Source organism: Phaseolus vulgaris, chromosome 1, assembly GCF_051622355.1.
Source record: "Phaseolus vulgaris cultivar YP4 chromosome 1, ASM5162235v1, whole genome shotgun sequence".
Taxonomy (NCBI): domain Eukaryota; kingdom Viridiplantae; phylum Streptophyta; class Magnoliopsida; order Fabales; family Fabaceae; genus Phaseolus; species Phaseolus vulgaris.
In genome coordinates, this window is record NC_143498.1 from 45,565,607 (window position 1) to 45,591,675 (window position 26,069).

The following is a 26,069-nucleotide window of genomic DNA, read 5'->3' on the forward strand; positions in this document are numbered from 1 at the left end:
TATGTATATTAAGATATGTGATTAATGATGTATGGGTAGATATTTATGATAAGCATAATAAAATGAGATTATGGTTGTGATGTTTAAAAGAGATGTACTATTTGGTACTGACCCCTTGTGGGTGTATGATCCTTTTGTGGATGTTTGGCATACGTATATGATATGAGATGCATATGATGTGATATTTTTATGATATGTAATCATTTTTGGGTGTGGGACCTATTATAGGGGATGACCATTTGAGGGTGTATGTTTCGTGGGATACTTGGGATTGTAGCAAGCTTTACAAGACGATATCAAGCATGTTAGCACATTAATTAAATGAGATATCTTGACTTCATTAATGATCTTATCAAAGATTTAATACATCAGATGGTAAAAAGTTAAAGGAGATTTATGTATCAGTCTTGATCACTAGGTGCACAATGTACCTAGCTTGGCATATGTGTTACTATTTATTAAGGCATGCTTAATGCAAATGTTTTATAGAAGGTGTCCGGTAGCAATTAACATTGCGCATTGAGAATGTTATTGAGGATTTCAATATTTTATTAACAATGTTTTAGTTTATATTGTTCTTTAGGGATATTATTGAGAAATTCCTTCATTTTGGTTACTATACATTTAATGTAGCTTGTTGAAAGTACATATTATGTACACACATTTCTAATTTTGTAATTTTATTATACAATGATTTCACTTTTCATTTGCTTTATTTTTAGTTAATTTTCTTTCATTAGTAATAAATTGAGTTCATTTTACATAACTGCTTTAATATTGTATTTTTAGCTCATGTGATATTTCCTCACTGTTTTGGTCATAATTTGTTTGTAGATATCTTTTTTGTATTATTCCAATTTCATTGGATTTTAAACTTCAAGGAATTTAAAATGGGCATACGGATTGTTGGATTTGGACTCTTTTGTTATTTTTTACAATTTTTAGAAGTTGAGGCTAATTTGTTGAAGATTTGTAAAGAAAATCCTACTGGTTTGATTTTGCTTATTTTAGCTTATACATTTTAAATTGGGTTTCTAGATATGATTAGAGCCCAAACTAGGCCCATAATTTCTTCAGAGTTTTCAAAATTAGGAATTAGGTTGAAAGTCTATTTGAGACCTAATAATGCTCAAAACAGAGACAAAATTCACTTGCATAATTTTTTTATTGTTTTAATTTTCCTTTTTTTTTGTCTATTTTTTATCTTTTTATATTCTTATATTATTCTTATGATATATTTTAGTTATTCTTTAATGAAAAACTAAATCTCTAGAGATCAATTCATGAAATCTTTGAGTTTGCTCTTCTCTTTCCTAATTTCAGTTAAGCTCTTTGTGATATATATCGATTTGCTTTTCTGAAATTATAATTTAAATTAGAAATCAATTGAATCGTAATTTAATAATTGAATAAGAATTGAAATGAATTAAATGATAAGGATATTTAATTCGCATAAATGAGTTTAGTTGATTAATTGAATCAGTTAATTTTGATATTTAATTTTATCTTACAATTTACGTTTTGTGTTTTCAAACCCCTAAATCTTCAATTTTTATTTGTACGGAAAGATCCTAAATATTAGATCTAATTGATCACATGTCCGAGAATCAACATAAGTTATGATTTATATTACAAAATTTAAAGAAACCTCAATATTTTTTTGTTTCATCTACAATAGTGAAAATTACTTCTCATTTTATTGTTATATTGCACACTCATGTCATTTCCTTTTTTTTTATTCACTTTTACTTTTTTAATTTTATTATCTAAAAACCAAATAAAACTTCTCACTTTTTATAAAAAAAACTTTTCACTTTTCTCAATCAATTGTCATTTTGTAAACTCATGAGTTATAAATTTATGATGAATTAAAATATTTGAGTATGAATTTATAATTCATTTTAATAAATACAAATACATATATATAAAAATAAAAAATACGATACATAGTAATGATAAAAATAAAAAAAATATGGATAGATAATAATAATAATAAATAAAGATACATATTAATAACAAAATAAAAAAAGTGATACACATGGTTAAAATAAAAAAATTGAATACATGATAATAATAATAAAAATATGGATACACATTAATAACAAAATAAAAAATGTGGAAACACATGCACGAGAGTGTTCCCACCTATGAGGTTCAGACACTCCTCTTAAATGGTGTGTCTGTCGGACACACGTATTGGATACCCACACTCGTACGACACTTGTAGGACACATATCGGTGAAGTGTTTAATTTTAAAAATATTTGTTGGATTTTTGACAATTCTAGCACGGTTTTAACACAATTTTAAAAAGAAAAAATACATTAATTTTCTAAAAACTTAAATTTGTTGTATAAATTTTTATAATAATTATAAAATAAGGAACAAATCTTTTTGAACCAGCTAAAAAAAACCTTAAACATACTTATACACATAAATCTTTATTGTCAATTTATATAATTCATAACTATATAATATATAAATTCGTGTCTCGTATCTTACTTTTTAGATTTTACATCATATTTATTTGTTGGATTGTATTAGTGTTTTGTACTAAGTTTGTACTACATAAGTTCCCGCTAGTAATATTAATAAGAAAAAAAAAATTATTTATCAATAATTCAAACTAAATATAAAAATCAAACATGGTTTGATTAATTTAAATTGAATATAAAATGTAAATAAAAAAGTAAATAGGTTGGTCAACATCAACCACCACTACATAAAAAGGGTAAACAAAGAACATACTCGATCAGGTAACTTTACATACCCTAATCTCTTTATTTCACTCCCCAGAATTATCTTACATTATTCAACGGATTAAAAAATATACAGTAATGTAGTCAAATTCAAACAAAACAAAGTTTGGTGACAGAAATGATAATTATAAATTAGAATTTTTGATATATAGATATTTTCTCTTTCCTATGTCAACTCAATCAATTAATTATCTTAATTAATTAGAAAGGGTCGTTACCTGTTAGGTGTTAAGAGAAGACAAAGTATAGTTAATGGCCGTTCCAGTGCCACCGCAACATCCAGAAGATTCACGCCACGTGGCAGCCAACTATCTTCGTGGCTCCCAAAGTGGGACCCACCATAAAACAAAACGAACTTTCCACATGCGATTCCGTTCCCTCTATCTATCTGTCTCTGAAAATTCGTGTCTTCTCGCTTACGCTTCCACTTTCTCTCCCAAACGAACACCACTAACAGTAACCGTTTCGTTCCCATCACAGACCAAAACCTAAAATAAATGAAAAAGGAAAAGCTAAAGATGAGAAAGAAGCTTTCAATGCTTTTATTCACTCAAAGCATTCAAAGGTTCCTTCGATTGTAGAAAAAAAAGAGAAAAACTCAGCGATGGCGGTGACTGCTAGTGTCCCCAGTCATTCCTCCACACTCTGCTTTTCTTTCTCTATAAACAAAAGGCAATTCCTCATTCTTTTCTTTCTTTCTGTTGATAATAACGATTCACGAGTTCTTTCGCGATTGATTCATGTAGGATAATTTTCTTCTTTTTCTAATTGTGGTTATTTATTTAATTTAACAGTTGCCAGGTATTGTATTATCGCCTGTGGTGGAGTTCCATTTTTTTACGTTAATTAATTTATTAATTCCGATTACGTCGCGGTCTAATCTAACCTTGTCAGATTTTTTTTTAATTGTATAATTTTTATTATTAGTTTCCTTTTAAAACTTTTAAAACCGATTCGATTTGAACCTAATAAAATAGGACAACTATCGGTATTGATTGTGAAATCAGAAAATTCGGTATGAATTAAATGAATTAGGAATTAGGAAAGGGTGGTGATTGTGGTTTGAATTGAATGTGTGACAGTGTTGTTGCGGAGGAGAGGTTTTTGAGGCGGCATGGGGAGTAGGGTTAAGCAGGGGAGGAGATTGCAGAAGATGATGAAGTGTCTGTGTGTGAGGGAGCCGGTCAAAGGGGAAGATGAAACGGTCCCTTCCTCGGAATCTCTTGCAATCAGGGAATTTTATTCTTCAACAGCGAGTGGGCGTTCTGGCCTCGATGGAGAAATTGAGATGTTGGGGTCTGATTCTGGTAAAATAGACGAAACTGATTTGTCTTTGCGTGAGAGTGGCATCTTGGACAATGAGGTTGGTTTCTTCAAAAATCCCTTGCTTTCTCCATTTGATGATACCCTGAATCATAACTTTTATTTTTATGTACTGTGATTTGCTCTTGCTTACTTACTTACTCCAGAGAGATCCAAGTCCTTTGGTTCTTTGTTAAGTTATTCACAGATTACAACAACTTTCAGAATTTTCTGTGTCACTTTTATTTGTGGATAGTTGAGAGCCCTCAGTGTCCATCTAACTAACGGTGTTTAAAAAATTGGTTGTTCTCATTTCATTTGATCATGTGTGTGCTATGAAGGACCCTGGGTTCCTTTCAGATCATGGCTGAGTATGTGGCTGTTTGATGATCTAATTTATTGGACTTGATGCGATCTTGTGCATGTTTGTAGGAAGCTAGTGCTTTGTTAGGAAGAGATGAATATCATAAAGGGAATATAGAAGCTGCTTTACGTGTTTATGAGAAAATAAATATAGGCGCTGTAACTTCCAAGATGAAAATTTCCCTTGCCAAAAGCAGAGAACGCCCCAAAAAACAATCCTATTATTATTCTACTCCCCCAATGTCCATATACACGGCTGGATTACTGTTGGAAGCAATTTTCCTAAAAGCGAAATGCTTGCAGGTTCTAGGGAGGTTTAAAGGTACCCTCACTGCTTGTTTATTCATAGATTTGCTCTGTTATATAGCTTAAAGGAACCTCTGGCTTTTCTTACATATTTTCTTTTTGAACTGAAATTCCGCTCATTGACATGACTTGTATTTCTCTCATGCATAGTTTCTTTTGCGTGCTTTTGATTTTGACTTGATTTGCATGCTTTGATCTTGTATCTGATACGCATACTCTGGAATTTATTCCCATCACAATGGACATATAGCGGTTTTTCCGATTTACTTAAACATTTTTTCACACTATATACCTTGGTCCATCCCACGAATTGATAACTTAATGGAGTTATGGTCAAACACCCCAGAAACTGGAATGTTAAAACTTTAGATTTAGCAGTGGAGGATTGAAAAAGTTTGAATGTTAAAACTTTCGTCTTGTACAGGAAGATAAAATGTTATCTAATTTATTTTCAACCTTCTTGCAGAAGCTGCACAAACTTGTAAAGTTATTCTGGACACAATTGAGTCTTCATTACCTGAAGGCTTGCCACAAAACTTCAGCAATGAGGGTAAATTGCAGGAGACTTTGAGTAAGGTAGTTGAGCTACTTCCAGATTTGTGGAAACTTACTGATTCTCCCCGTGATGTGATTTTGTCTTACCGTCGTGCACTCCTTCACCAATGGAATCTTGATGCAAAAACCATAGCAAGGATTCAGAAAGAATTTGTTGTTTTTCTTCTGTATAGTGGAGGGGAAGCAATCCCCTCGAATCTTCGTTCCCATATGGACAGCTCTTTTGTACCTAGAAATAACTTAGAAGAGGCTATACTCCTTTTAATGATTTTGCTAAGAAAAATTTCTCTAAATAAACTTGAGTGGGATCCATCAATTTTGGACCACCTTGCATTTGCTCTATCTGTTTCAGGGGATTTGACGGCTTTAGCCAATCAATGGGAAGAATTACTCCCTGGTACTGTCAATCGTAGAGAAAGGTACCATGCCTTATCTCTTTGTTATTATGGAGCAGGTAAGGACTTGGTAGCATTGAATCTTCTAAGGAGATTGTTGAGTAAAGAGGACCCAAAGCATGTTCCTTCTTTGTTAATTGCTTCTAAGATATGTTGTGAGAACCCTGATCTTGCAAAAGATGGGGCAAGCTTAGCTCGCAAGGTGCTTGAGAACTTGGATGGAAGATGTGATCAGTTGGAAGGTCTTTCTAGTTGCTTACTTGGTGTTTCACTTTCAACACACTCAAAATTTGCTATTTCTAATTCTGAGAGGGTTGAGAGACAATCTGAGGCACTTCATTTTCTGGAAACTGCACACAAAGTGACCGGAATGAGTAACCCCCTTGTAATATACTGTTTGAGTTTAGAATATGCAGAGCAAAGGAAGTTGGATGCGGCACTTCATTATGCAAAATGCTTTCTAAACTTGGAAGCTGGGTCCAGTGTTAAAGGGTGGTTATTGTTAGCCCGCATATTGTCAGCTAAAAAACAGTTTTTGGATGCCGAATCTATTATCAATGAGGCCTTAGATCAGACTGGAATATGGGATCAAGGAGAGTTACTGCGAACAAAAGCTAAACTACAAATTGTGCAGGGCCAGTTGAAGAGTGCCATTAAAACATGTACTCAGCTTCTTGCTATTCTCCTAGTTCAGAGAAAGACGTTCGGTTCAAGGAAGACGCTATATAAGGTTTGTTGGCTGTAATGCCGATTAATTTATAATACTGAGTTGAAATTGCCTGTTGAGTTTTTTTTGGCTTTCTGATACCCCTTTCTTCTCATGCGTTTTTGTAAACAGGACTACATAGATCATGCTAGGAACATGGAAATAGAAATATGGCATGATCTTGCTTATCTGTACATAAGTCTGTCACGTTGGCAAGATGCAGAGGTGTGTCTTTCGAAATCTAAGGCCATCAAACTATACTCTGCTTCTAGATGTCATGCAATAGGTAATTAATATGGTTTATCTTTGAGCTCATGAATTTTGGAAAGGACATAAATGGTTTATAATCACTGGGAAATCTGGCAGATATGGTCTAAATTCTGAATTGCATCTTTTGTCTATAGTTAGTTGTATAATAACTTAGATTCACTGAGGTGCCAAAACATCATAGCTTCGGTGTCTAGCAAAGCATGTCTTATAAAAACAATTGCAGTCAAAATTTTCATTATTATGATTCGCCTACGACTATTTCACAACTAAAACAATTAAAAAATAATTAATACCTCAGCAAAAGCCTTTAAAATACAGGTGCTTTAAACAGTAAAAACATGTAGTTATGCTGGCTGAACTGCTAATGGTTAATATATTATGGGTAATGATGGAATGTAACTGATGTTATTGGGTACTAATGGGTTTTGTTGGATATCGCAGGTACTATGTACGAAGCAAAGGGCGTTCACAAAGAGGCTTTAAAAGCTTTTCGTGATGCTTTGAATATAGATCCCGGACATGTCCCTAGCTTGATCTCTACTGCGGTGGTTCTTAGGCGGTGCAGTAATCGGTCAAATCCTGCAATCAGAAGCTTTCTGATGGATGCACTACGGCATGACAGATATAATGCTTCTGCATGGTATAATCTTGGCATTTTTCACAAGGACGAGGGTACAATGCTAGAAGCTGCAGAATGTTTTGAGACAGCCAACTTTCTTGAAGAATCGGCTCCAGTTGAACCTTTCAGATGACTCACTCAGCATGCATAATTGTTTATCCTATCTCACGCTTTTCATAAATTCATGTACCAACACTCCCTTTGACACTGTGACATTATACCTCGTATCAGGTAAAAAAGGGAGGTCAGTTTGGTTTTCTATTTGGCACGGGTCTTTGTTCACAAATTAGTAGGATCCGCATAGATTTTTAAACAAGAGAAGAATGCTAAAAAAGAGTGTTACTGAAGGTGTTATCGACACTCCTTATTCATGTATAATTTCCATGTGTTCCCGAGGTCAATAAGAAAATCATGCTTCATGATTTGCTTTTTCTTAGTTTCAGCTGCTGCTGCTTTTTTCCTTCCTATTTTAGTTGTGGAACAAGCTTCTCCATCTTCGTTCAATAAAGTCTTTCTAAGGATATGTTTGGATAATCTTTTTTATAAATAGTTTTACTCAAATTCTTTCATATTAGTTTTTTAAATTTTATTTTTGAATTGTCACTCCTCTTTTTCTCTCACTTCTATTTTACAATTTTTTTTAGTAATAAAATATTATATTCAACTGATAAAAATAAATATAAAAAAATTAAAATAAAATGATAATATTATTGGTTGCCAAGTTAGAGTTTGGAAAAATTAGAGTTTCAAACTATTATTGTCCTTTATTTTTAGCTTATGTTTAATGGAAATTAAATTTGATATTCTTATTTTTCTCACGTTTCTATTTTACAACTATTTAATAATAAAATATTATATTCAATTAATAAAATAAATACGAATAAAATTTTGAAATAAAATAACAATATATATAGTTGTTGAAAGTGAAAAAACAATTATATTCTCAAGGTATCATTACCTTATGTTTAAATCACTTGAGGTTCATGAAAAAGTTTATTATAGTTTAAAAATTATTTTGATAAAAAAGTTTATATAAATGAAACTAACATGTGTAAAGGTAAACATATAGTCACAAAAATTGTTAATATGTTTGGATTGGAAGTGACATTATAGATGAGACGGATGAGAGGGTCACTCTCGTTTGGATCATGGCAACGATGAGGGTGATTGAGGAAGTGGGGGGAGAGAAAGTTTAGTGAATGAATGATCTTCTTAAGGTTGAAGAGAAAAGAGAGATGAATGAAAAAAAAACACATCATAGTATGTGAAATACCATTGTGTCATCTTTTTTCTTCATATTTTTGAAAGTGAATTGATTTTATGCACCACTGTCATGCACGACACCACAATTATTCTATTTCAGAGATTCTTGACTTTGGCACAGAGAATCTCTTTAACCACCATGAACGTGACGAAAGCACTGCCTCAAAGTTGTTAGGTCATAAGTAATATTGTTCATCACGAATGATATAAAACATGGTTTTGAAAACACACACACTGCATTTGAAATCATTCAAACTGACATTTGCATTTCTTAGTGGTCCTTAAGAGCTTTGTGAGTTAGTAGAGTGCAAAGCCAACAAGTTTGTTATTGCATCTTCGATCTTAGGTTAGTCATTATGTGAGTTTTCTATCGTGCCTAATCGATTATTTCATTCAAAATAGTTGATAATCGATTAGGTTGAATACATAACCGATTATGTTTTGTTTTTTGGGAGAATAATCGATTATCTGATGTGTGTAAATATGAACTTAATTGATTATGTATGTTTTGTAATTGAAGACTTAGTCGATTATGCTTCTGAAACCTTTGGCTAATCGATTATGTTTATAACTTTAAGAAGAATTAAAAAGAAATATTTATTTCATAAATAAAAACGTGTTTAATTTTTATTCTAAACTTCTCAATAAATTTTTATTTTTTTTAACCAATAAGAATTAAACAATGGTAAAAAAATTCACCTAAATCAAGAACTAAACTAGACCCTGAAAAATAAATTTTTAGTTTCACTTATTCATGTTCTTTAAGATCCAAATGTCCTACTATCGAATTAAACTAGACTTTTTAAGAAAAATAACATCTTAAAAGTTGTTCATAATCCACAACATATCTATATATTTAAGAAAAAAATGAGAGAGGAAAAAAAGAAAAATATAGACAAATAATAATATGGGAACAAAAATTATAAAAAGGCATTACTTCTTCCATTTTTTTTATTATATTTCCTTTTTTTTTGTAAAATATCTTAAATTAAATATTAAAATACATCACAAAAAATTATTTTTCCTAATCTCAGTGATCTATTTGTAGGGAGGGGAATACAAATATAACGTTATTGGAAGCAAAAAAAAGTGTCTAAGAATTGGAAGATTTGGGAATCGGGAGCGTTAAAAATGGAAAGGAAAAGGATGCATGCCGACAGAGTGGGGACAAATGTGAACGAAAATGCTCAAACGGGAACAGACAGATACACCCTAAACCCTTGTGTCAGTTAACACTTCAAACTCAAACACAAACACAAAACAGTGTGAATCTATATCACTGCTACTTCCTCTCTTTTTTTAAATAGAAAAAAAAAAGTAACAAAATGGAATTATTTGGAGTGAAGTAAAATGAAATAAATAAAAAAGTGAAGAAATTATGAAAAGGGTAAAGCTGCATGTCTCTAGTTTCAAAGAAAAAAAGCATTTTTCAATAAATTACTAATTTAGTCTTTTTTAATATGAGTGAATTTTGTACATATAAAATTTTGTTAAACTGAAGTAAAGTGAAGAAAAAAACTTCAGATGCGTTTGATTAGAGAAATAAAAGAAAAAAAAAAGAATTTACACATTTACCGTTTGGATTTTTTATTTTTCTATTTTATTTTCATTTCAGTTTATTTTTATTTTGTTAAATCATTCTTGGGGTGAGTTTCTTGAGTGGGAGAAAGCTTTAGGAGCAGTGTGAAGCAGCTCTGCTTAGCAACTGTTCCTAACAAAGGTGAGTTGTGTTGTGGTGGTGTGAAGATGCAAAGAGGGCAAAACTGTTATTTCAAGTCTTCATAGAACCCATTTTCTCTTCACCTTTCCCCAAAATCAAACCAACAAAGTTTTCACATTTCTTTGCTTTACTCTCTTTTCATACACCCTTTCCATTGTACCAAAGCCTAGCAGATAACATAACACAAAAGCAGCTCAAGAGCTTCATATTCTCTGATTGGAGAGAAAGATAGAGAGAGAGATGGAGAGTGTGAATGGGAAGAGAGCACAGGAAGAAGCAGGGCCTTCAGATGGAACCAAACAAGAAATGACTGAGAAAGTGAGTGATGCTTGGGATGATGGTAGGGTGGAGGAGGAAGAAGTGGACGAGGATGAAGAAGGAGGCATTCGAGATAGTAAAAATGGTTTCTTTGTTCCTGGGCCTCTTGTTTCTCTCAAGGAACAGATCGAACGTGACAAGGTTTTTATGATCTTCACCCTCTTCTTTTTGTCGCCTATAACTTCTTTGATGTTGTGATTTGTGGGGTAGCGGGAAGATTCACGTTTTCTGGGTTTTGGATGGGGTTTTTAGTGTCTTGGTTGTTGCTAAGAAACCTCCCTTGGACTGTGAAGCTGAATTTTCAAGTAGTTTAAGTGTTTAAAAAGGAATGGCCAAAGAAAAGGAAACGAAGTAACACTTTGTAAACTGTGTTCAAATTGGTTCAACTGGTTTTGAGTACTTGTGAGCCGTCATATTTTAAGCTTTTGAGGTGTAAGCTTTTCAGGAAACAAGAGTGGCTAAATTGTTCATGGTGTATTGGATTGGAATTTATTTATCTAACAAATGCTGCACATATCTCATAGGCTAATGACACCATTGATTAATAAAGTTATTTTTACTGGTAAGTTTTCTGATTCTGAGCTTAATTGTTTTGTGTAGGAGGATGAAAGCCTAAGGAGGTGGAAGGAGAAGCTGTTGGGTTGCTTGGAAAGTGATTTAGACGGTTTGTTTATCACCCTTGTCTATGCTTCTCAGAACTTTTTGCTTGCCTCTATTCAACTTCTTTCCTTGTACAGGTCAATTGGATCCTGAAGTGAAATTCCACTCCATAGGAATTCTCTCTGAGGATTTTGGTGAAATTGTTACTCCTTTACCTGTGGAGGAAAATCGGAATGGTAGTAATCTATTCACTCTCCGAGAGGGATCTCGCTATCAGCTTAAGATAAAATTTAGTGTTCTGCACAACATTGTGTCTGGCTTGACATACTCCAATACTGTGTGGAAAGGAGGACTTCAAGGTACAATATCAACACTTTACTCCCTTTCTGTTGTTGCTAGATAATCTGGAATATGCAACTTTATGATATTGGCTTTTGAAAACATAAGGCTCAAAACTTTTAATATTTTGTTTGACTCAGTTGAAACTTGGCTCCTAACCTTTGTAATATCTACTAACAAGCTCTTGATTATTAAAGTCTACAATCTTAACTGAGAAGCAAGAGTAATAGCACTAAGTATTGGTCATCAAGGTTTGGTCTAATTTAGTTCAGTACAGAACTTTATATTAAAAACATAGGGTTAATCCTGAGATGAATGTCTCAAAATGGTTATTAGTCGTCAAAAAACACCTTGTTTTCTAGAATAAGAAATTTTATGTGGTGAGTATGGTATATATACAGCATATAAATTATAACATAATTGCAGATGATAATGAAGTTGAATTACTGTATTTATTTATGTCATATATTCTTAGAAATTGATCAAATGGTTATGATGTCTTTTTAAATTTTTCTCATGATAATTTGATTTTGTTGTTGGGATTTATCAGTTGATCAGAGCAAAGGAATGTTGGGTACTTTTGCTCCTCAAAAGGAGCCATATGTGTATGCCTTGAAGGAGGACACCACTCCCTCTGGTGCACTTGCAAGGGGTGTTTACTCAGCCAAACTTAAGGTATGGTTACATTTTTCAACTGGATCCTTTGCTTATAACATGTGTTGCCTTTTCTTAATTTATTCAAAGCGGATTTTCTATCTTGAAGGCAATGCTTACTTTGCATAACTGCAATAATAAAGTTTTATTCACAGATCTATGATCTGAAACTTCTTAATTTTATTCAAAGGTGAAAAAGCATAACATACGACCTTTACCCTCTTCGTGTCTTCTCCTTTGAACTTCCCACATAACACCCCTAAAAGGATTGGTTATTTAGTTTTCATTTGCGTATTTTACAGTCACTATATATTTCAATCTGATATAGGTTATTACAAAATCTAAATCCAAAATGTTTGAAAATATGAAGAGCTTCCATTAGTCAAGTTATTGGAAAGATTATTGAGGTTTACTCCATATAATATGTACATTTGATCCATATAGATTGATAAACTTGTTCCTGTTTGGTTGCTGTCTTACAGTTTGAAGATGATGATAGAAGGTGTCACATGGAACTCAAATATTTGTTTGAGATAAAAAAGAACAGCTAGTCCGGCTTTTCTGACACTGTTTTTATGTTATGAATCCTCTTCAAATTCTTAATTTTCTCTCTGAACATGTTACAGCTTTGTATTTGTTTCCGAATACATAGAAAGGGAATGGACTCTTGTCAAATTGTGACGGCTTTCTTTTGTGATGGCTTATTTTAAGAACTAGAAAATTACTATACTGAACATTGGCTTACACTCTTTTAAATCTACAATGAATTTTAGGTTCTAAACATTGATTGGAAATTTAACTATTCAGATTTTAATAATTGCATAAATTATTGAATATAAACATATGTTTTACCACAATCTATCATTTTTCAATTAATGAAAAATAGTTCATAATTTAAACTTTAAATGTAGCCTTTAGTCTAGAGAAACCGAATCCCCAGTCCACGTACTGCAGTAGTTTTATGGTAATTGCTATTCATTGGTTGTAATCAACTATTAGCATGTATGATTTATACGCATTAACCGTTTGTAAAAGTTAAAAGTTTCTTCACCTCTCTATAAAAGAAGTTATAATTTCTGACTTGTATTTTTGTTCTCGAACTTAAAAATGTAAAATATGATTTAGAAATTTAAGTTTGCCTCTTTGTGCTTTAATTATTCTTTTGTCAAAGCATTACTAGAAATGTTTCGCCTTTTGTAAATGCTGCGACTATTAAGTACTTTGTTGGTTTCATACAGAATACAAGGACAAGAGAAGAAAGAAAGTGCATTATAATAGCAGGTTGTACAGAGAATAAGTGTCAACATAACTAATGCATATTCCTAAAATTTTGCATGTTCTTTATATATAGAACTTAAAAAATAGAAAATCTTAAAAAATAATTAAGACAGCTCATCTATAAAAATTATAAATGGTAGGCGGTAGACATTCAAAGACGATATCCTACTAGACAGTTTTCTATACTTTTCATAAGATGATTATGATTTGAAGTTAATGTATCAGATAATTAAGATACTAAATTGAATATGTGTCAACAAGCAAAGACTAATTATTAAAAAGGAAAAAAAAACACCATTTAATAAAAATATATTGGAGAAAAGTACTAAAATGTATATTTTGAAAAGTTAAGATTATTTGTTGCATGGTTTTGAAGATTAAGGAATAACGTGTGATTAACGGTAGTACTTTTTTATTCTATTATTTGGATATTTAAATATTTATAAAATGTTTAAAAGTTTAAAAGGTAATACAAGAAATTAGATTCATTAATTAATTTGGAGGTAATTTTTATTTATTTTAAATTATTTATTACAATGCAATATTTTAAATAGATTTCATGTTAGATCAGACTTTTAAAAAGGACAAAACTTAGTAGTTTATGTACTTGTAATCCCATTACCTAATTAAAAAGAATAGTTTGCTTTAATACACGCATCGATTGAGAACGTACAAATTAACAAAAATAATATTTTAATTTAATAAAAAAAAGTATCGTAAACACATAATTTATGAAAGCTCATGTCAAAATTACAAAATAAAAAATCTGCAATTGGTGAAGATATAATTTAAAATTTGAGTGCCATGTTAAACTCATCTGCACAAACCCAAATGTAACCCATTTCAACCTATGGAATCAAATACAACTATAAGATCGTGTAAAAATTATCAAACACATGCTTTGCAGTGAAGTATATATTACAATGCGAGATTCAATTGGGTAAACAAAGATTAGATTGGGAGTCGATAAAGTAGAAGAGGAAATTTTTTTCATTTGCTTAGGATTTAAAGGAATTGGTTATCTCAGTTTACTAGTATTATTTCTTTCTAGTCTCCCTAGTTTACCAAAAAGATACAGATAAGGAGAAAGAATCTTATTCCAAATGAGCTTCTAAAAACATTACATAAAATTTGTCCTTCCTGAAAGGGTGTATACAACATCGAAGTGTGAATACTATAAGAATGTCCAAGTTACAGTATATCAGAGAACAAATGTTTTCATCTTCACTACCATCACCTACACTATTCATATTATCATTTCTCATGTCATGTTCTCTAAATCAACAAAACTGTCAACCCGTTGATCAATACAGCCCTACAGATCCACCACCATTCTGACGTATTATTTATCATGGAGGCCAAGTGAAAAGTGGTCACTCGACTAACCAACCGTAAAGGATGTGCACCTAGTTTAACCAATAGCAGTGTAATTCGGGTTTCAACAAATAGAACACAAACCTCAATTTCGAATTGCAGAGAATATGAAGACGCATGTCAGATGCCACCAGTAGCATAAAGTTTGCACATAAAGTTTTTAACAATTATAATATATTGTTGTATTTATAATAATTATGCATATGTTATGGTAAAGTTTAACCTAACTAAAACATTATAATCTTATTCTCTTTCTAATTTTTATGGCAAAATTTACTTTATTTTCCTCGTGTTCATTTTAGATTATTAAAACTATATTCATCTTATTATTACAAATTATAATTAGATAAGACAACGAGAAAGATGGACAGTCCAGTCATTTTTTAGTAACCAAGTAATTAAAAAATAAGAAAAAAATATGAATCTTCTAGAATAGTGAGTTCTATTATAAAAATGTTTTTTTTTCTAATAATTTATATCAATAAAACTATTAAAAAAAATTGGGTCGTATAAACTTTTAGAATCTTGCAATTGCCTTTTTTTATCTAGTTGAATATAAGGGCCCTTGAGTCAAAGTTCCAACCAGCAAATACAGAATTTGCTTGTAAACAGTGCCCCGCAAGTATACAAACTCCAAAAATCAAGGTTATATGAAGGAGAAATGGTGTTCGTGTCAAGTGTGTCATCCAGTAGAAAAAATTGCCTGAAGGTATTAGCACCTGGGTTGAAAAAACTAAGTTTGAAATAACAGTAAAAAAACAAATATGAAAAAGGTACCATTAGTCTATGTATACAGTAAAGAATTAGAATAATATATTGAATTCATTATTATAGTCATGTAATCTTTAAATTTAGAGAAAACAAAATATCCTTATTCATGCATAATAAATATAATGAGCCTATATAAACTTATATTATGTGCTTTCTATCACAGAATATGAGTGTCTTGTTAATTAAATTTAATAATTTCAGCACATTGTGTGAATTTAGCTCAAGTTTTGTAAAATCTAGCAACTTCAGAATTGGGCAGAGCAAAGATATTTAATTGATAAAATAGTTAACGATAATAGAATGACTGAAGTAGGCGTAATTGGAGGTTGGGCAAGGATTCTGAAATCTAGAGTAACGACAATTAAGAAATATGTAACTAACTTATCCTGAAGTCTAACCTAATCAAAATTTTAACAGGACAAGTTCAAGCCAAATAAAAGAGAAGTATAAAGAAGAAGTACCTTATTATTTACAAATAATGTGACAACACTTCAGCAGTAGTATATCTCAACCTGCAGCTTTGTCCCAAGTGAACATCACCAAAAACATACCTGCAGTATGATACACCACACATGTTAAAAGAATTAAAAAACAAAGGATATTACGATGTTTACAAATTAGAAGGTTTTGTTATACAAATCTCCAAATAAGAAAAAGTAACCCGTAGGTCCATATGGAATATATCACTACTTTTGATTCTTTCCCAATTTGAAATGTGCGTGTGAGATTTCCAAATTCCAAAAAATAAATCAAACCTTAAATAAAGGAGAAAGAAAAAACCTATATTCACAGTAGTCAGGCCATGCACAACGAGCCTTCCCGTAATCCCAATAACAGTCCTCATCTCTTAAGGGACCCCGCTTAGCTGTAACAGAACAAAGTCAAAGTAATTGGAGATTCTCAGCTGAAATTGTTTATAAATATAGTCCGAAATACCTTTCGTTACAAACTCTAATTTCGCATCAGGATGGATATCATGCCACATCTCAAGCCATAGTTCCCTCATTAGCACTGGTGATCTAACTATGTTCCTGTGATTTGCTACATGAATATTATGTCAATTTACTTGTATGTATACTTGTAGTCAACTATTTTAAGTTAAAATTTAGAACCTTGAAGTTGTTGAGATCAGACTTACTCATCTATGAAAGTATTAATCACTACTAATCAATCAATAAAACAAATTATGGGTTGCAACTTTCCCTATGGATTCTTTCAGCCACCACTTTAATCCTCCAAAAAAAATTCCATCAAATTAGTCCTCAAAGAACCTTTTTATCATCATTCTAGTCCCTTCATAACGACCAATATGATGACATTTTACATCTCCATAGATATAGTCTTCCATAATCATCAAGTTGCTACCAAATTAAACTTTTTCACCACTTTATTCCTTTGTAGAGAACCAATACAGTAATAATTCAGATCTTTGAAAAACAAATTTGGTGACAAGACAAAATTTTAAAGAACTAAGATGCTGACAATTTAAATATCTGAGACTTTGATGACTAAATTTTTGAAGGACTGATGAGGTAACATGTATAAAATTTCATGTAAATGAATGAATTTTTTTAAGTGTTTGCAAATTTTGTGAGCATCAACTTCTAAATCCAGTCAGACAATTGACAAGATACTTTATCTACACTGAATTAACATAGTCCAAGTGGGTATGAAAAATTCGTAATCAAGTTGTGGTCATTTTAGTCATAAATAAAATGATCAGTTAGTCCATGACAACTCCAGGGACAAGCCATGCACCTTTATCAAGCTCCCATATTGCTGTCCTCTTTCCAGGAAGACTTTCAGAATCTTCATAATATGTTATGTACTTCACCCTTGGCAATCTTGTCATTTTTGGAACAATATCTTCTTCATGGTGATGTTCCACATTCAATTTAATCTGTACATCTGAACCATCATGCTCTGACTGAAAAGTCAGAACAAAGATAAATATAAAGATTGTGATACAAATATCAGTATGAATGCAAACGAGGTTAAATGAAGATAATAAAAGAATAAAAACGCAACAGGAGATATCAGAGTTGAAGACTTCTTATGTTGTTATTGGTTTACAACTCATGGTTACACACTTGTCTGTCTAAAATAAGAACATGCAGCAACAATTTAATATTATACATACCAGTAAATTAATAATTTAATACCACATGATGCAAATCTATTTAACTTAATCCCAAAAACATAACTGGAAAAAAAATAAGAACATGATCACACTTAAAGACTACCCAAATACCAATCTTTAGTCTGCAATACCTGAGGAGCTCTTGTTATGTTCACTTTCGGTCCAAGCCAGTTCTTGCACAAGGAAAGGGAGAGATAAGGCACCTGTAAAGGGTTGATTTTATTGCAATCCAATTGTTGAATGTAGATGTAATTCTCACACGTCACAATTTCAAAAAGCAGTGGAAGTAGAAAAATGGCCAATTAATACATTATGCATTCCTATATAATCACAACCACGGTAAGGGAAACATGATTTGAGTTTACCGTCTCATCGCCACTTATAGGTCCAATTTTCCCTTCAACCAGAGTCCCTGACCTAATAATTGAGACTAAAAGACTTCAAAACATTTAATTTCAAACATAAAAAAATGTGCAGATAAGAACTGGAATAGTAATAACTATTTCCAAATTATACACATTGCTTACGAAAAGATAATATTAATTTGCAAAATTAGTGCCAAAAGTTTTAACCAAAAACCACCCTCTCCCCAATTCATTCCACTTACAAATACAAAACCAGCACACCAGCAAAGATAGACAGTTACCTTGACATTAGAGATCCTTCAAACTCATAAATGACATCCGTAATGATCCAATTGTCAGGGTAAGGCTTGCCACTAGGAGCAAAATAGTAACCAACCTATTTTCAAAGTCAAGATGCCAGAATTATCATTCACAATAAACTATTTTTTATCAACAGATTCCCAGAAGATTTAATGTATAAACAAAAAATTTCAAGATACATGTAAATGCTGAGAGTCAGGAAAAATGTTAAATACAAAGATTTTAACAATTGACATAATTTATGAGTTGACTAAAGACAATTTTAGCTGTGAAAACTGCAATACTAAGGTGTTAGTACACTAGTCTCATTCCCTGTACCACTAAAAAACCTTCAGTATTGAACAATAAGCACACAAGAATAAGAGGCCAGAAAGAACGTCACAGGTAAAGAGTTTGTTCAGAATGTGATAGACCGGAATTCAGTGTTCAAATCAAAGCATTGAATGTTTTGAACTATATTTAAGGTATGGAGGGACCAAAACAGTCCATTTCATTTATTATGAAATGCTTCTTTATTGTATGACACTCCTACATGTGACTCTGTTGAACACAAGTAACCATAACAAGGGAAAGAAAGAATGTAAAGGGTAGAAAACAAACATGATGAGGAGTATAAAATGATCAAATCAAGAAATATACTGGTACTTGTGATGTGACTTCAACAAATGTAAATATTTCATAAAGCTAAAAGATTGGAGAACTTCACAGCTTTCAGAACAAAAAAAAAAACTAAGTATGTTCGTCTGCAGTGCAGGTGTATCAAACATATGGGCCCAGTATTTGTCATTTTTTTCTAAAATAAAATAAAATATGGAAATTAAGACATTTTATAGAGTTCACAAATCAAAAAACTACAACTACATGCAGAGTTTAATTTTCATGTACTATCATTGGAAAAATTTGAATACTAACAACCAATCAGGAAACTGTTAGAAATGACTTTTAAGGTAGTTGTTAAGAAAGTAGAAAAACTTATCATACATGGAAATTTGTGATTGAATGGCAATGACAAAAACCTAATATACTGTCAATACATTTAAATTAAGTTCATACAAATGAAATTATTTAAATGAACCCTTTACAAGCAATATGCAAAAACTCTTTACCCCTAAACCAACCTTCATTTAAATAAAAGCTTGTTCATTTGTAGAGGAAATTATACCTTTGTCTTTGAATCAGACCCATAAATGCAGAAGACATTTTTAATTGGTGGTCGGTCCCAAGGTGTAAGAGGATTAAGAACAGGATCACCAAGATATGATCTAAAACATTAAAGCATTAGAACATGTCTGTTCACTAGTAGAACTACAAATAACAATTTAAACATGCTGAGTAATAAGTAAATGAATCTCCAAAAAAATTACATAAAAATAGACAGCCAGCACAATATATATTAGAGAAGCATTTGTTTTCAAATTATAGCCATATATAATTATCAAAATATTCTAGCAAAATATATTTTAATGATTATCCGGGTAACACTAACTTTTGCAACAGGTGTAAAAGTCTCTTGCTGTCTGGGTCATAATCTTCAATTGCCTTGAAAAAGGTGCCATCTGATATTTCACGAGCTGAGAAGGATAATTGAGTAGGTAGTCCGCACTCCATGCTGGACAAGTTGGACTCTGGTATTTCTGAGAATGAAGGATATGCATCAAATGCTGCGAGGACATGTTAAAATTAAGCAGTCGGAAACCACAAGCACCACAGCAAGATTGCCCACTAGCAAAGTAAGAGTCATCAATCATACCCTTAGCTGAGGGAATTTCAATGTTGATTATTTTGGTTGGCCACCCAGAAAAGTTTGACTGAAACTCCTGCTCATCACATTTATATGTTTGTTTACCAACATGCCTTCCCCCATAAAAATGCTTCCAATATTTATTATCTGTTCTACAGTACTTGGAAAAAGGCAACATCCATAGTGCTGAACCAAAGGAGTTGAACATCGACCGTGCTGTTCCCTGATACCTTAAAAATATTATGATAAGCATGCATTAAGAATAAAACTGCATATGACACAGTAAACATAAGAATATGTTAATCAACCCATCTATTAATCAAATAGTAGTTTGATGTTTATTTAGGAATTCTATCCATTGCATGCAAGTGTCTCTCCCAAAGATCTTGGATGAATTGGCTTACCACATTCATTGCATAAGCAATATCTAGTCTAGTGTGGATAAATAGATGAACTTTCCCACCAATAACAACTACTGAGACTTCTCTAGGCTTCCCTCCTCACTTCCGATCATGTGGTTCTGTTTAAAGGGAACTCCAAATGTTCTATACTCAAAATTTCCTATTTCTTTGAGAAGATTCAATACATAATTCCTTTGGAAGATAAATATCCAGAATATGCAACTTCTTTCCCAAGAATATACCTAAGCTTTCCCAACCCCTTTATGTCAAATTGGGTTGTCACCTTCTGCTTTAGAACCTACTTTTCAACCTTATCATTACATGAATGATCATACCATCTACTTAGCCAAAAAAGAGTGAGTTTTCCACCATGGAAATGTTTTATGAAAAGGGTATAATCACTTTGACTTTATCTATACCTCAACGGTATCATAACCTAGGTGAATCTTCCAAACTATACTTAAGGAAATTGTTCGAGATAATGCAGTGCCTTCCTAAGCTTGAATTGAATGTCTTACTCTTCCCATTATGAGAGTCAAATCCTAGAGGAATTTTCATATACATGTCTTCTAAGTCTCCATGAAAGAAGGCATTTTAACACCAAAATGTTATAGGTCGCAACCAAAGTGAGTGGCTAGGGAAAGGATAATTCTCACTACACTTTTACAGCACTAATCCTGTTTTACAGGCTCAATGGTTAATATTAGTCAATTCTTAGACAATTCCCAAGCAAGCTTACACCGATCAATATAACAAAAAGAACTTTACAATTCTCCCTTTGGTAGTTATATTGTAGCTCAAACTCTGCTCAAGAAGAGGGTATCAGAAGTACTAAAAGCCCAAAAAAAGCCATTTGAAATTTGGCAATACCAAAATGAATGAGACATATAATATTGGACAAGCATAAGCCTATATAATTTTAAAACAAAAAAGCAAATGCAAAAGAAGACACAACAAATGCCTTATCACAACAGATGAGATTGACTATGCAAAAGAAAACAGTAGTTGCAAAAATTAAAAGGTAACCTCAGATATGGGAAGACCAAAGGTGAACCCAGAAAGTGTTGCTTCAATGGTTTCAATTGCACCAAGAAGGGGAGCTCCTTAGATAACCAATCAAAGAAGGAAAATCAGAATATTAATTCATTCATATCAGCAATACCCTCAAAGAGGTAATAAATGTACATAAGTCAATCATACCAACAGCAAAATAGGCATGAATATGTTGATCCAACCACTGGTTATAATGTTTTGGTGCAATCTCTAGCTTCAACCACTCTAAGAAATAACGGAAAACATGATTACCCAATGAATGGGCAAAAACTAAAGAGGGGCCACCACGAAGTTTGTAAGCAGTTTCAAATGTTAATCTGCAAAGAGAAATACAATTATGCGCAAATATAATCACAGTAACTAGCAAACCAATTTCATCTAATCATCTATTTTTGGAGGCAATGAATAAATAACCCACGTTTTTTAAAAGGCAAACTCACAATCAGTTACTATTAGAAACAATCCTTTTGGATTTAACAATATTTATCAAACTATCTTAACAGAGCATTTCAAATTTGAATACGTAAATCTGTCAATGTGCAGCATATATTTAGATTATTAGAATCCAGGTGCCAAGGTTTGACAAATATACATAAAGAAGAGACTAAAGTTGTTAACAATTGTAGAATACTCTTAGTCTTACGGGATGCACTGCAATTCCCAAGTACATATAGTGTTAGCAATTTTTTATATCTGTCTTGCAATTATTTTTTGTTTGAAGAAGTTGAACTCTTAAGAATTTATTTAGAGGAGGGGTAATGAAGCGGATGGAGCAGTAGCAACTACCTTTTAGGGGAGTTCAAAATTAATGAAGTGAAGGGACGGGAATGTGGAGAGAACTATTCTTCCTTCCATTCCGCTCCATGTTGAGGTGCTAATGAGTTTTATTTTACTTAAAAAAATAAATAAACTTGTTAGTGTTAAGCACCCTACACTAAGAACTCACCTTAAAAATCTAGTTATTAAGGGGGAGTCAAAGAAGTCAACGAGGACATACACACTCCATAATATTTAAGTCCCTATAAATTATTTAGTATTTTTACCCAATAGATTTTATTATATTAAAATTTTGCACTTACAACCTTTTTACATGTTCATTTCTTCCATCATTAATCATATCCATCAACATGGGAAAGCATAACTATTTTAAGTTCCATCACTTCCATTTCATCCATTATTTGGACTGCGGGTAAAATAGACGTACCATTTGCTAATGAAGTTTGCACATATGCAAACATATAATTTTACAGTCAAAGCAATGAGATTATCACTACCATGTATATATTTAAGAAAAAATTTAAGTACTGAAAAAATTACTTAGTTAGCAGAAACAAATCGGACAAAAGGAAAACATAGTTGCATCTAACACGCATTTTATCCAAATCATTGTGCAGAAAAACTGCCCAGATTAGAGCAAGCCAGTTGCAAAGATCACGACATACTTTAGCTTATGAAAATAAAGGTCCCTCTCTTCAAGCATGGAGGGCGACAATCTCCAATCATATGGAACAGCAATTATTGCATTAGCTTCTATGCCAAATTCAATACACCACTTAATCCATTCTTTCCAAACCGATGAAAGAGGTCCTGTCAGGTGCATGATACATCACCAAACCATAAGTACAAAAACTAGAACAAATACAGACAAAATCATATTTGACAAATTGACACGGCAAAGAGAAACACACAAAACGCACCTGTTATATAACCTGGATCAAGTTCTGTAATACCAGAAAGACCAATATCAGGGCGCGACTTGCAATCCGGATGGTCAGTCTGGTTGTACGGATCCAGCACCATGCACTTAAGCCAGCAATTGACAGCAGAAAGAAGCTGCGCAACAAATTAATTCTCACATATTTTACTCTTAACTCTTTAATCGTAGCTCGTTGGTGCTAATTTCATATACAGTAAAACACAGGAGGCATCGTGTGCTAATCATGTTATATATGGACACTTCAATAGTGCAAACACCTCATACACTCTTTTCTCTCTGTTTTGTCATGACACGTTACTTATATCTACAGTCGTACCTATACTTCTCTCTCTTCTATGTCTTTCTATTGTAGGTGCACGCTAGCATATACGTGATAGTGCTAAAACTACGTTCTAAGCAGAGGAAATACACACAAACTCTCTCTCTCTACGTCGATCAATATTCTTGCAGACGCCTTCCTCTATAATCTACTTGTTGGACAGAGTAGACACGCGTATAGAATTGATAAAAAAATTGATACAACAGTCGAAATTAAGAGTGAAAAATATCAATTACCGGGAAAGAAAATTCACTATTTTTTTTCTTCGGAGCAAGAAACGGTAAGGTTCGATCCTCATGTAGTGGGATGCAAAACGACGTAAAAGAAGAAGCGAGAGTGAGAGAAACGTCAACGTACTTTGGTTGTGTCGAGCCAGACCAAATCGAGAGGGTTGAAATCGAGCGGAGAGTAGGGACAGTCAAGAATGGACCATGCTCGGAGCTGAGTGGAAGCGAAGCCGGGGATTATAATGCCGGAGAGCTTGGAGTAGTCGAGCTCAGCGCCGGAGGAGGATGTGGCTCCGGCGACGGCGATAACGGCGAGGAGGATGAGCAAGCAGAGTAACGGTTTTTTCGCCATTATGTGGGAGAGGGAGGGAGGGAAGAATGAAAAAAACGTGAGTCTGTCCATAGGTAGTTGGAAAGTTATGCGAATAAAAGAAAATTTCAATCGGAAAATTGGCTTTTAACCTTTTCCGGAGTTCAACGTTGAAATGATTCCAGATTATGGGCCCTTTCTGCTTCTACTTTACGGACCTGTTCGGACTTTTACCACTTTTCTTCAAGGGGTTTCTTCCTGCACCCCACATTTTTCTTCCTGACCCTACATGCTTTGAAATATCGAAATTACCCGTTCACAGTTTTGGATGATTTCGGAATATCGGTTCCGTAAGAAAAAAGTTTCCAGAACAGAATTCGGTAAGAAAAAGGTATTTTCAAAATAAGAAATCCATAACACAAAAATCATTCTAAAATATTCATTCCGAACAATTTTTTTTATTTTTTTCTATTTCTAGATTGGTAAATCCAGAATTAATAAAATGTGTTCCAAAAAATATGTTTTGAAAATATTTCAGAAATAACAATCCATAATCATTTTGAAAAAGGATAAAACAGTCTTTTTAAAAAATATGGGATGCAGGAAGACATTTGTTAAAGTAAATAAAGAAATAACCTCTCGCATGCCCAAAAAAGAAATTGCCGTTAGTTTATTGCTACAAAATTACCATTAGTTTCTAAAATGTAAGTGTATAGAGTCTGTTTTTTTTTACTAAATTTCTTCAATTTCTTTGGGATATTATGAGAATAGACTTTCTTGTGAAGAAGTTGTCATGCAAGCATATCCAAGGCATGTCGTGATTGGACGATTTTGGTTCAAAATTATGAAAACTTAAATTGTTATTGGTTGACACATTTTTTTCTTAATTTAGTTCATGGTTAAATGAAATTATGAATGTGTGACAACGTTTTTAGCGTAAAATAAAATAATTGAAGTCCTGCATAGTTTTAACGACTAACTTCAGCTATTTTATTTTACATTCAATTCATATAAGTAAACTTATTAATTATTTTACTTGTTAATTTTTTAAAAATGTATTATTTATGAATTAATTATATTGTGATTTGTATTGTTTTAGGGTTTGCTTAAAAAAATATGTATGATTAAGGTTTGGATTGTTTTACTTAAAAAATACATGAATAAATAGAGTAAAATAACTATAATATTATTAGGACAAATAAATTATTTTTTCTTATAAATAATAAGGTTGTTTTTATTACATAAATGAAAATAAATTATATGTGAGACAATGTGTCATAGTGATTTTCTCTGTTATGCTTTAGGTTGTTTTGATGTTCAATTGGAAGAGGTGGTGGTGGATTGTTATCGTTATGTTGTGGTTGGTCCTCATATGAATTATCAAACATGTGTAAAGGTATTTTGGGTTGATATCAAACCCTAACCCCTATGTGAGTTTTAATCATTGATCCTAAATGTGGATCCTTAATCATTTCACCATAAACCATAAAGTTTAATCAATTCATCATAAACCATCAATCCTAAACAATAATAATAATTCATCCACCCTAAACCACACACTTTGACCCCTACACCATAAACCCTAATTATTGGTCCTTAAACCCTAAGTTTTCAATGTGTCTATTGTCACTTATTTTTTCTATTCCAACATCACCAATTTTTTTCATGGGTAAAATAATTAGCAAACTGAAGTTGTGCTACTCTTGCACGAATTTAACGTAGAATAAAACAACCACTAGTACAAAATATGAAAACAACGACCCCTTATTTAGTGCGGCTTTGCACTTAAACGCATTTGTAAAAAATGCGGTGGCATTTTTGTAATTAAATTGATTTACAAATGCGGTTCTATGGTAAGACCGCATTTGTAAATCAATTCGAATAATTTACAAATGCGGTCATAGT

At 32.3% G+C, this 26,069-nt stretch overlaps 3 protein-coding genes across 26 annotated transcripts; 2 read left to right on the top strand and 1 right to left on the bottom strand.

Annotated features, from left to right (window-relative positions):
- The first annotated feature begins 3,131 nt into the window (after window positions 1–3,131).
- LOC137814308 (protein NPGR2) lies at window positions 3,132–7,705 on the top strand. Of its 5 annotated transcripts, none has more exons than XM_068616964.1 (6): window positions 3,132–3,430; window positions 3,841–4,121; window positions 4,493–4,745; window positions 5,196–6,409; window positions 6,518–6,671; window positions 7,097–7,705. In XM_068616964.1, the coding sequence occupies exons 2-6, from the start codon at window positions 3,873–3,875 to the stop codon at window positions 7,405–7,407; spliced, it is 2,181 nt and encodes a 726-aa protein (XP_068473065.1). In that variant the 5' UTR covers window positions 3,132–3,430; window positions 3,841–3,872; the 3' UTR covers window positions 7,408–7,705. The 5 variants fall into 5 exon arrangements, with proteins under 5 accessions (XP_068473065.1, XP_068473067.1, XP_090159745.1 ...); XM_068616966.1 differs by having other exon boundaries at window positions 6,518–6,610; XM_068616965.1 differs by having other exon boundaries at window positions 3,381–3,500.
- A 2,457-nt stretch (window positions 7,706–10,162) lies between these two features.
- Window positions 10,163–12,843, top strand: LOC137814309 (rho GDP-dissociation inhibitor 1). Its single transcript, XM_068616968.2, has 5 exons — window positions 10,163–10,716; window positions 11,176–11,239; window positions 11,313–11,534; window positions 12,065–12,189; window positions 12,651–12,843. Exons 1-5 carry the CDS (start codon window positions 10,498–10,500, stop codon window positions 12,717–12,719), a joined length of 699 nt encoding a protein of 232 aa, XP_068473069.1. The 5' UTR covers window positions 10,163–10,497; the 3' UTR covers window positions 12,720–12,843.
- A 1,682-nt stretch (window positions 12,844–14,525) lies between these two features.
- On the bottom strand, window positions 14,526–24,431 carry PSAT1 (phospholipid sterol acyl transferase 1). Of its 20 annotated transcripts, none has more exons than XR_011081631.2 (16): window positions 23,985–24,295; window positions 23,289–23,424; window positions 23,034–23,178; window positions 21,739–21,908; window positions 21,565–21,641; window positions 20,147–20,360; window positions 19,883–20,057; window positions 19,559–19,658; window positions 18,378–18,472; window positions 18,097–18,148; window positions 17,863–17,934; window positions 17,350–17,518; window positions 16,528–16,622; window positions 16,372–16,456; window positions 16,053–16,142; window positions 14,526–14,852 (listed from the first exon to the last, which is right to left on the bottom strand). XR_011081631.2 is itself a non-coding variant. In XM_068616974.2 (16 exons), exons 1-15 carry the CDS (start codon window positions 24,255–24,257, stop codon window positions 16,061–16,063), a joined length of 1,950 nt encoding a protein of 649 aa, XP_068473075.1. In that variant the 5' UTR covers window positions 24,258–24,371; the 3' UTR covers window positions 14,526–14,852; window positions 16,053–16,060. The 20 variants fall into 20 exon arrangements, 14 of the variants coding, with proteins under 14 accessions (XP_068473075.1, XP_090159792.1, XP_068473071.1 ...); XM_068616974.2 differs by having other exon boundaries at window positions 16,528–16,632; window positions 23,985–24,371; XM_090303666.1 differs by having other exon boundaries at window positions 16,528–16,632; window positions 20,147–20,367; window positions 23,985–24,323.
- Between the last annotated feature and the right edge of the window lie 1,638 nt (window positions 24,432–26,069).